An 11,648-nucleotide genomic window follows, 5' to 3' on the forward strand; every position below is an offset into this window, starting at 1 on the left:
AAGAACATAGATGGTCATGAAATAGGAAATCTTGATTAAAGCAGAGACAGGGAAAAGCTGGTGTGAGCAGAAAGGCTGGGGAGGCACAGTCAAGCTTTGTCCAGTGGATTCATTTCATGCGCCTTACCTTTTAAAAAAGATTTATTTTACATATAAGAGTATTTTGCCTGTATGTATGGAAGTGCACCACATATGTGCAGTGCCCATGGAGGTCAGCTGAAGTTAGAGGTGGTTGTGAGCCACATGTGGGTGTTGGGAACTAAACTTAGGTGCTCTGCAAGAGCAACCAGTGCTCTTAGCCACCAAGTGTTCTCTCCTGTCCATATACATCTTACCTTTGCTGGAGGAAAAATTAATCTTGTTGCCTCTGAATGCATGTCCCATCCCCAACAGAGTATCCTATAGATCACTTAATTACAGAAATTAAAAGAAATAGTGTTTATTTTCATATCTAAAGGGCAAACAACACATACCAAAGCTCTTTTTAACATTTACAAACTATTGTAAGATGGCATCTATCCAAATATTACATATTACATAAATCTTTTCCTTTAAAAAAAGCATTATAGCTTTGAGTCATTTCATATTATGAACATGAAAATAGCAAAAATTGCCTTAGGAGACCAGGCTTGTTAGTGTGCTCAGTTCTCAGTTGTGGCCTCCACAGCCAGTGCAGAGGACTGGTGTTCAAATTGCTATCTAGCAGGGAATTCCTGGGGACTAGTCACCATCACTCTCACTTGAACTGCCACTGTCAGATGACTCACTGCTGTCACCTCTTTTACGAGGGCTGAAGCGCCTATTGGAATGGGGCCTTCGGTAATGCCAGGAGCCTCTCCTTTGTGACATCCCCTTATTCGGTGTGGAATTATTTTGTCCATGGGGGATATAATGGCTTTTTCTGCTGTGTGTTATTAAATTCTCCTCATTACTGGGGCTACTGGAGGAATCTATTTCATTTCTAATTTCATTATCAAGACCATGGGAAGGAATAAGCAGGCCCTGACCCTTGCCTTTGCCAGAAGATCTTTGTTTTTCAGTCAAGGTCACTTGGTTCCTGTTATGTTCCTGAGCCCCTTTTCTGGAACTGCCTTTGCCATTTTTAGGAATTTCATTGTAGCTGGCACTCTTGGAGCTATGGCTGCCGCCTTCTGCTGTCTTCTCTTTGGAGGGAACTCGTGGATAATGGAATTCTACTTTCCCTTGGTGAGCGTTTTGGCTGCCGGCATCCACTCTGTGTCCCTCCTTTCCAGGGAGTTCCCTAAAATTGGTACTGCCTGTGATTTCATTGCTACCCTCCACAAGGCTCACCCCAGCAGCTCCTACCTCTTGTGTAGTTTGGTCCTTGGTCCCAATTGCATTTCCACCATGTTCTCTCTCTGGGATCTCGTTAGAACCCAACTCACTTGTGTGAGGCTTAGACATCTCTGCTTTCCCAGAGCCTGAGAGCCCTGTGTGACTTGTTGTGCTCTCTCGGGCATGACCAAAATCTCCTTTGCCAAGAATGTTTTTAGAAGGCTGCCCATCCCCACTGAAAGGAGGGACATCATTGTCCCCCCTCTCCGGAAGATCTGGGAAACCACTGCCTTCAAAGTCACTGGGGATTTTTCGGATCTTGGGGAGATGTTTTCGGTAGTGAGTGCTTCTTCGGATCTGACGGGTGCGTTTGCTTTTTACCGGGCTATTCTCAGCTTGTAGATATCTTTGATAATTCTTTTCATCTTTGGAGTGGGTTTTAGCATCGTTGACATCTGCTGGAATTGTGCCTAGAACATTCCAAGGTTTCTTCTCTTTGTTTTTGTCTGTCCACAATTCAGTCCCAGTCACTGGCCTCTTTATATGCTGTTGCATGTTAATTCTCATGAGGGCTGCACCATACTCTTCCTGGTCATGTGGATTGTTGAGACCATCGTCTCCACCCTCAGTCCCTTTATCCCGTGTGGACCCAGGATACACAGACATGGTTAGGTCCCTGTGGGTGTTCCCTTTGCTGCTGATGCTGTAGTCTTCATTCAGCATCTCTTGATATGCAGAAAGATTTGGGGCTTTTCTACTTTGGTTATTTTCATTGACTTCAAAAAAGGACATGTTTTTCTCTCTTCCCTGGGTAACTATTCCTTTAGGTGTTAGCTCTTGATTTCTCCTCTTGTCAAAATGGTGACTTCTTTCTTCTTCCTGCTGAAGTGAAATTTTAGCACAAAATGATTATTTCATGTTAAATTTTGAAAATCTGATAATTCATAAGAAAAATTTAAAAACCTATTATATATTTAATAAAAAGTCAGTAACTCTCTAAAGTTCTGGAATGAGCCAAAGCCTGTTTTGTGGAAAAAGAAGGATGAGGCAGGCTTGATGGCTAGGTAAGATTCAAATACGCAGGAGAGAAAGAGGGAGGACATTTCAAGAGTAAGTGGCAGATCAACTTTTTACATGTGTTGGCATTTGTTGAGCACATAAGCATCTCGGTAATGCGAGTTAAGGATATGAGTAGGTGAAAGCTCCCAGATGGAGGAGAAAAAGGAATGAGCTGGAAACCTGCACTTTTAGGAAGTGTGGGGAGGACAAGAAAGAAGATGGTAAAGCCAGTGCAGGCAAGCCATGGTCTTAGTGACTAGCACTGGATGAGGTGGACAGAAGTGGCCAGATGGCTTTTAATCCCTCATGCCAGAGCTCATGTAAGTAGCTGTGCAATGGGAGTGCTCAGCAACTAGAATCAGTCACGTAACTCTGCCCCTTTGGGATTGTGTGATTTTGGGACACTTAGTTCTTTGAGCAGTAGACATTTTAGTTATAAAATAAGAAAAATGATACCTTTTTCTCAGGTATCATTTCTCTTAAAATTCTTTCAGGAATTTTAAGAGAAATGATTTAATAAATGACATAATGCAAGTAAAGCATCTAGCACGTATCTATCCTAAAGCACGTTCCATATAAAGGGTAGGAAGTAGCACTTTGTGGGGAGCTGTGTGCACCCTTTTATGGAATGGTAACTTGTTTTCCTACACGATGTTAATGATGGTCATTTGGTCAGAGGATACACAACTATCCTCCCAGTCTCTAAACTTTTCTAACTTGGATGTAGTGGCAGGTAGCAATGGACTCCTGGAACCCTTCACCCATGCACTGCCTGAATGTTGCCCTCTGGCTGTGGGTTCTGCCATGATCACATATTATCTAAAATAAGGTTTTGAACCCCTGTTTATCTCTAGATGAGAATACTGTTTTAGTTGTGTGACTGCCTGCTTTTTAAAAAGTCTCCCCCCACACTCTGTGTGTGTGTGCGTGCGTGTGTGTGTGTAGGTACATGCACCTATGGAGGCCAGAGGATGGCACTAGCTGTCATTACTCTCCCCTTTATTGCCTTGAGACAGGGTCTCTCGTTGAACTAGAAGCTCCCCATTTTGGTTAGGCTAGGTGGCCACAAGCTCTCAGGATCCACCTGTCTCTGTTCTCCCCAATGCTGGGGTTACAGGCACATACAACCATACCTGGCTTTTTATGTGGGTGCTGGGTATTTGAACTCAGGTCCTTATGCTTGCCCAATAAGCACTCTTAACCCACTGATATCTTCTTAGCCCTTGACTGTTTAATTATTTTTTCTTTCTCTCTCTCTCTTCTTTCCTTCCTTCCTTTCTTCTTTTTTCTTTCGTGTGTGTGTGTGTGTGTGTGTGTGTGTGTGTGTGTGTGTGTGTGTGTGTGTGTGTGTGTGTGCCATAGCACACATATGGAGGTCAGAGAACAACTTGCAAGAGTTGGTTGTTCCCTTCCGCTTGTACATTCTGGGCATGAAGTGCAGGTCATCAGGCTTGGTGGCAAACCTCCTTATGTATTGTGCTATCTTACCAACCCTCTTGCCTGACTTTATCTCTGTAGCTTATTACCAATTGTTGGGAGCTGTGGGAAACTGCATCAGCTCACACTTGAAATCTCAAGGTAAAAATGGTTTGGAAAAGTACATGCTGTTCTTTTAAAATTTGTTACTATGAAATATGGAAAAGTGCCAACTTGTAAGATAAAATTTGAAATCATTTGCAGGTGGAAATTATGACACCATCATTCACTAGCTTTTATATTTCTAGGTGTATTCTGAAAATAGGTAAAATTTTGCTATGAGAGAAATATCAAAATACTAGTAATTCACTTTCTTCAATTTATTATTTATTTATTTTATTTTGTTTATTAGTTTATGATTTATTGTTTTATGATTTATTTTATTTGTGTGTATGTGTGTTTGCCTGCATAAGTTTATGTGCACCATATTTGTGCAGGAGTCCTCAGGGGCCAGAAGAAGGTGCTGGATCCCCTGGAACTTTAGTCATAGGCAGTTATAAGCCATCATATGGGTACTGAGAACCAATGTCCACTATAAGAGCAGTAAGTGCTCTTAACTGATGAATAATCTCTCCATCCCAGTGATGTACTTCTGAATAAAAAAAAATATTCTAAGCATTTGACTTAGCTTTGTCCATTGAGTCTTAGAACATTTGGCTTGGCTTGTGTTTTCCATTGCTATCAAGTTTGTTTAATTATTACTGATAGAACATTTTGAGTTAAACAGGTGTGTTAGAAAAGTCAGTATAGTATATTATTCTTTTCTTAGTTTTTTTCTCTCCCTACTCTGAATTAGAGAATTTTATTTCGTTTTTGCTGTTTCTATTAGTTTTTTAAAAGGTAGCATTTTTACTAACAACTTGCATACATTCATTGGAAGACTGAACAAATTTCTTTTGTAAAGAAATGCATGGGACACTTTTCTGACTTTGATATAAGATCACTTTAACTGTTTTTGAGAGAAAATATTTTTAAATACAAAAAGCTTTCTTTTCTGCATTTGCTGGTGTGATTTCTGCTTGCATCACTGATTGCACAACATGCTGAGTCACTTGGCTGGTCTGCTCTGCGTCTGTCCTTAGTTCAATGTACTTTCATTGGAGAATGGGCTCGCCCACTCACTTCTGTGTTCTCTAATCATACTGATCCTACTTCATTATTTTCATCACATAGCTTTTCCTGAACACCAAGCAGGAACTAATCTCTTCCTACTCCAAGCCCCTCACACGGGCTCTTTTTGGCAGCACTCACATGACGTGTTCCACATCCTGTCTTGGGTTCTAGTACCTCTTGTTTCTTTTCTCTGGGAGAGAAAGAATTGCATTTTCACAGTTATTTTATCATGTACAGTATCTTACACAAGAGAAAGCACTTAACACATATGTGTCACAACAAATACATTTTCACTAACTGTAACAAGCAGTTAGATGCAGTCTTAAGGATTGCCATCTAAGGGCTATGGAGCAGAAGAACAGAAAATTCTGAAGGGAAATTCTTACTTCCACAGGAAATGAAGCATATTTGGAAAAGTAAATAATCCTTTAGCTGTTGGCATTTTAAGCTGTTTCCAGCTCTTTTGGCAATGACTCTGCAGGGAGAGACTGAGTGAAAAGAGTTATTGTCATCCTGCTGACAAAGACCTCATTCACTCTGTTCTGTGCATCCCAACACAGATGACGCCATCCATGGAATGAATTTAAGATACAGTGTCACGTATTACTCTTTAGGACAAGATGATTTCTCCTGCTGACATACTTCCCTTGGAACTCTACACTTAGAATATATAGTAATGTATGTCCAGAAAACCTCCTTATAAGAACCAAATGCTATTCAGACACAGCAGCATAGCAACTGTGGCCATCGAGGTCCTGCAGCAGCAGGTCCTGAAGAAGAGCATGACTTAGGCTAAAGTACTGGGTGGGGATCAGGAAGATTCTGGAACACAGACTTGAGAAGTACAGAGGCTTGAGCATCTGGGGATGGTAGGGAAGGGATGAAAGTTGAGACCTACAGCTGGAAACCTTAGAGAACTTTGTCTCCCCTGTAACTTTCCCTAAGGCTCGGCCAGAGTATGTCTTATGTAAAGGGTTTTCACCTAAAGATCCACCTTACCTTTATGTTGGTTTGGTTTTTCTTCCCAGGTAACATGCAAACATGCTTTCATGGTGACCCTTGTTCATGATATTATATCACCATTATATTATGGTGAGTTTGTCTCTAACTGAAATTTTCTGGATTTCTTCCTAATAATACTACAAGATACCTTTAATTTGGGAGAAGGCAAATTCTGCCTTTGACAAATGATAGTACTTCTTATAACCACAAGAGGGCGAATGTCAGCAACCCCAGAAGCCAGAAACATATTCGTCTCTCATAGAAATCTTGAAATAGGTTTTTCCTCTTTGTGACTGTCAGCTGTTTATCATACCAGGGTGTATCAGTCTTACTAACATATGGCAATGGAAATGAAATCTGTAGACTATTTTCAGGTAGGTGGTAGAAGGGCATTAGGAAAAAGGCAGTTTTACAATGCTCGTGTTTGATGTCCAGCTGGCATGATTTACCACATGAACATTTGGGCTTGTAGTTTCTAGTTTGGGCCTTTGTAATTTTCAGCTGAGACACAGAACAGAAGATTGTTAGTTTGTAACCTGAGACTGCCAGGAAAAAACTATGGCACACAGAAATAAGCTATAATTTCATGACATGCAAAGCTGAGAGTATTTGCTTAACTTTCTTGATGCATGAGGAAAACTAATTCCATATAAACAGAATTCTCTGTTAAAGCCTGTTATCCACTCCCTCCATCACTGCTTTATCTATCAGTTTGTTTTCATATACGATATGTGGGAAATACTGTTTGCTAATAACAATGTCCCAGAATTCTTGCTAATCTCTTTGAAAGTTGTATAGCAAACCATTGTTTCATTTGAAGGACTCTTGGGGACTGGCATGATGACTTAGCTCCCTACACTTCCAGAGGATCGTAGCAAACCATTGTTTCATTTGAAGGGTGAAACTGCACTGAAAAGAAATCATCAATATTTGGACTCTTGGGGACTGGCATGATGACTTAGCTCCCTACACTTCCAGAGGATCCATGTTCAGTTCTCAGCACCCAGGTTGGACAAATCACAACTGTCTGTAACTCCAGCTCCAGAGGATTCAACACCTTCCAGCCTCCATGGGCACCTGCCACACATGGCATACACTCTCACACACATAAACAAACAAACAAAAATCTTTAAAAAAATATATTTGGAATTTTTTCTATCACACACTGTGGGAATTAAAATGCCAGATTAACTAGAAGGTGCCAAATTCTGTTGGATAATTTTGTTCTTCCATCCTAAGAACCTGAGAATATTTTGATAGTTAAAATTTTCTCCTGTTGACTTTTTTTCTTTACAGAACTAAAATAGTCACTTGAGAAGAATAATTCTGTTTACCCCCTACTCTTCTACACAGCCTTGCCTAGTTTTCACAGTCTGTGGTTGAAATGTCTGCAAGGGAAAAAGGAACTCAACTTTGCCAAACAGAACATTCTCTCATTCATTCTTCAAACAACAAATGCTTGAGTTATTTTTCTTTCACTGGGTTGAATTATTCAATGTGGAAAATAATTCTGGCCAAAAGAAGATGGGCCTACCTTTTCCTAAATGTTCATTTAAGTGTAAAGGAGAGCACTATCTTCCTCCCCCACTGGAGTGCCATCTCAACTACAGAACCAGATTCCATCATGAAGTGCCCCTGTGGCATGATGAGAGAAGGTGGGCATGGCACTCAGTGAAGGAACTTGGGGCCATTGGAATCCTCATGGACAAAAGGCTTTTATTTGCAAACCTGAGACGTAAAGTATAAATGAAGTAAACTTAGAATTCCATGCTGTGATTTTTATGTGCACAATGATTCAACGACTGTGTTGAATTAAGATATGGTGGTGCTGAGGGTCCACAAACATCAACCATAGCCCTGCATGCGAAGATATGCTCAGTGATGGCCCTCACTGTTGCCGGGAGCTTGGTAAGACATTTCATTCAGGTAGGGACAATGAATGTGGAAGAACTAGCGTGGTGGGCAGATTGGACAAATTCTCTTGGATTGATCTGAAAATGCCAAGCTTGGGGATGAGAGGTTACTACTGAACTACATCAAGGCTGCAAACTGAGGAACAGATACAGGTAGCTGTTCCAGGCCTTAGACTGAAGGTATTATGGGATAGCACAGAAGGTATAGAATCTAAGAATCCTGGAACAAGTTTTCCGGGAGAAAAATGGATGTAACAATTCTTCAGTACTTAGTATTTCCATTTGTTTATTTACTTTGGAAACGTCTAACTCATCTCTGATGTGGCAAAGGGAACAAATGAGTGGACTGTTCTGTTTCGATGTGTGTGCTAAAGGTGAAACAGACACCATAAAGGACCCGTCACAGCAGAGAAATAAATCTCCGGGGGGGGTGGGGAGACAAGAAAAGCAGTCTGAGGATCACCAGATCCACCTGTCCTATCCACTTAGACAGTGCTCTTCCTAAATAGAACTTGCTGGCATGAAATTTTGTTTTTCTGGCTGGACTCTAATTGATAAAAATCATCATAGAAGTAGAAACTCACATGTTTCTTAATGGGCTTCAGTGTTTAGAGCCTAAGAATTTGCCTAATATTCTATTTCATTTAGGGACAATGATTTGTCAATAACACCTTATGTGGGGCTAGAGAGATGGTTTAGTGATTAAGAGCACTGGTTGTTCTTGCAGAGGACCTGAGTTAAGTTCCCAGAACCCACATGGCAGCTAACAGCCATTCATAACTCCAGTTCCAGGGGATCTGATGTCCTCTTTTCACCTCCACAGGCATCGCACAACATGGGTGCACTTACATACATGCAGGCAATACACTCATACATGTAAAATAAAATAAAAAATAAAATATTTTAAAACACCTTATATTTATAGGAAACAACGTATTTACAGAGCACTTCACAGTTTGCAAAGGGTTTTTGCATAAAAAAATTCACTTGAGGCTCATAGTAACCCCAATGAGATGAGCAGTACAAGAAACCAAGTTGCCAATAGGGACACCGCTGGTACTAGCAGCAGTAGAAGAAGCATTCTAGCCTGGCACCGCTGTCTGAAAATCCAAAGGTAAAAATGATTAAAATTTCCTGAAGTTCATGTTAAATGTCTTCAAGATATTTCATAATTTTATTCTTTATTACATTTCTTTACTATGCTGGCTCTTATGTGATTTTGTAAATGCAAATTTAAACTTTTATTTCACTTTTACTAATGCCAAAAGGGAGCTATAAGAAGAAAAAAAAATGGAAAGGATACATATTAAGCAAAAATGTACAAAAGTATGGGTATCTTCTAATCAAAAACACACATGCATACTTACACGTATTTGTGACTGTGTTTAAAATACACTGCCAATATAGAGTACCTGAGTATAGCTCATGATTCACTGTGACAGGTCAAAGTCTTTCTAACCTAATTGTATATTGATTAATTAAATTGCATGGCTCAATAATCATCTTCTATTTTCTCAGACTTTAAAATTGTTTGGTATTTGGCTTATAAGACATGCAAACAACCTAGTATATACTAATTTTTATACCATTGATTTATTATTAAATAATTGAGGTAATTGCTAAAGTGTATATAAATTTTGTCTCTGTGCCCTTGCTGAGATTATTTTCTGTGGAATCTGCATTATTCCCTGCTCCCCTGACACACACTTGGCAGTTGTCCTGGCCTTGATGGTGGCCCTGTAATAGATATGACATCGTCCTCCTCTAGCAGGAAAGCTGGCAGCCTCTTTAGACTAGTGGTCACCAGACTGACTTTGGCATTGCACTTTACTGACATTGGTCAGAAAGGACCACTTTGTTCCCTGGAATGTGCAGCTCAAAATAAACTCATCCTCAGCTGGTTGGACTGCACTGGGTCAGCAAGACCCACATGACCACCACTTGCCTCAGTGCACACTTCTATGGTTCTGACTGACCTAGGTCATGTGGATTAGGTGGGACAGGATTGATTCAAGCCGTACAGCCCCTGACTGTGTGAGGATGTGGACCAAGGATCAGCATGATTTCCTCTGTTTCTGTGCTTTCATCTGATGGCATGATTTATCTTTGCCAGTCTGGTTACCCAGCGACTCGCCCACTTGCTTCATACCTATATTTAAGCATGGTTGGCAATGGCATGATGACTTGTTTCCTTAGTTCCCAAACTAAGTTTAAGAAGCTAGGACCCTGTTGAGACATTATCTAATTAGCCCTATGTCTGCATTGCAGAAAATGTCTGCAGTACTCAGCATTGTCACAGGATAATTTGGTTACATCCTGAGTACTCATCTGGGTGGGTCAGAAGAAGATAGAAGGGGCAACAGAAGCTTGATTAAGGTTAAGTTTATGGGTACCAGGTCCGTTCTTAGCTTCACTGTAGCAGAGACCGCCATTGGCAGGATCCTACAGTACCAAGATGTTGCCGGGAATACAGAAATACGCTTGTTCCTTTGCAGGGCCGTCTGTTTACAAAATGTAGTTGGTTAGCTTTAAACATTCATGTGATGTTCTTCAAGGTTCTGGTAAAATATTATAAGGTTCTTTGACATGCTATAATTTCAGTGTTTGAATATAGCTCATTAGTCTCAAGTGATTTGAAATGCTTTTCTCAAATACTCCTGAAAAGGCGACATGGTGATATCCTGTAATCTTTATGAAGTGGCAGGCTTCTAAGCTTCCTATTTCCTTAATACTTTATTATAACTGAATTAGCTTAATGATACTAACTTAAATAAGTATTACTTTTAAAAACACAAAGATTATATAAAATGCAAATGAATTTGTAAATACTTACTAGTGCTGCCCAGGCGACACTAAAAAGGAGCAGTCCAATATAGACAGCTTGCATCTTTAGGAATCGCTCTAAAAAGATAGTAACCACTTATGTAAGCAGTGCCAATTATGAATTACAGCTGTGAATACATATATATATATATATGAAAATATCTCTCCTCAGAAGTTCATTTCCTTTTAACACATAGTTACATATTTTATATGATTGTATCTATAAAATTTACATGTACATAAATGTATTTTGTGCCATTAGTTTATAGTCAAGTGTTGAAATTTAATCTGATTTTCATACATCTAGTTATTCTCATGTGGAAATGAAATTCATTGATTGTAATTAAATCAATGGTCAGCTCATGGAAATGAATTTTATAGGCATATAATTATTTGCTCTATTGTTAACCTGGCATTTTTCCTCTTGTGTTTAGAAAAGCATTATTAAATGCTTGTAAATACAAAGTGGCAATAAAGCAATATAGCAGCTCATAACTTATTTTTATGTGTATCAAGGTGGCACATGAAATGTGAGGAATGAAATGTTAGCCAATTCTAGGCTAGTACCCCAATGTACACCCTGCTCATTACCATCTTTCTGAATTAGTCACTATACAGGGTGAAACAACTCCAGCAACTGTTATAGTAATAATAGCACTTATTAAGTACTGAAATGAGTCAAGCCCCATCCTAAGAGTAATGCAGTTATTTGAGTACCACAACAACTTTATGAGTGATGGTGGCTTTACTCTGTTTTATAGATTAGTAAACAGACACAGAACCGTCAAATAATGCATGAATATTGAGGAACAGAGTTGGGATTGGTATTCTGGCAAAATAGCTGTAAAGTTACTGTTTTTTTGTTGTTTTGTTTTTAGGGGGGATCTTTTTGAGACAGGGTCTCCCTGTAGTGCCAGCTGGCCTTGAACTCACAGAGATCTGCCTGCCTCTGCCTCCCAAGCGCTG

The 11,648-nt window shown here is 39.8% G+C and overlaps 1 protein-coding gene across 1 annotated transcript; it reads right to left on the minus strand.

The window, feature by feature from the left end:
- Window positions 1–590: 590 nt before the first annotated feature.
- Mepe (matrix extracellular phosphoglycoprotein) lies at window positions 591–10,746 on the minus strand. The gene is made up of 4 exons (XM_017797320.2): window positions 10,693–10,746; window positions 7,296–7,334; window positions 5,944–5,988; window positions 591–2,178 (listed from the first exon to the last, which is right to left on the minus strand). The coding sequence occupies exons 1-4, from the start codon at window positions 10,744–10,746 to the stop codon at window positions 721–723; spliced, it is 1,596 nt and encodes a 531-aa protein (XP_017652809.1). The 3' UTR covers window positions 591–720.
- Between the last annotated feature and the right edge of the window lie 902 nt (window positions 10,747–11,648).

Source organism: Nannospalax galili, unplaced genomic scaffold (assembly GCF_000622305.1).
Source record: "Nannospalax galili isolate Female #2095 unplaced genomic scaffold, S.galili_v1.0 scaffold1791, whole genome shotgun sequence".
NCBI classification, from domain to species: Eukaryota; Metazoa; Chordata; class Mammalia; order Rodentia; family Spalacidae; genus Nannospalax; species Nannospalax galili.

Coding starts and splice junctions, on each gene's coding strand:
- Mepe (XM_017797320.2), bottom strand. CDS start 10,746: ATGCAAGCTGTCTATATTGGACTGCTCCTTTTTAGTGTCGCCTGGGCA. Junction 7,335..10,692: donor GTGTCGCCTGGGCAGCACTA/GTAAGTATTTAC, acceptor TTTCCCTTGCAG/ACATTTCAACCACAGACTGT. Junction 5,989..7,295: donor TGAAAACTAGGCAAGGCTGT/GTAGAAGAGTAG, acceptor TCACCATGAAAG/CATGTTTGCATGTTACCTGG.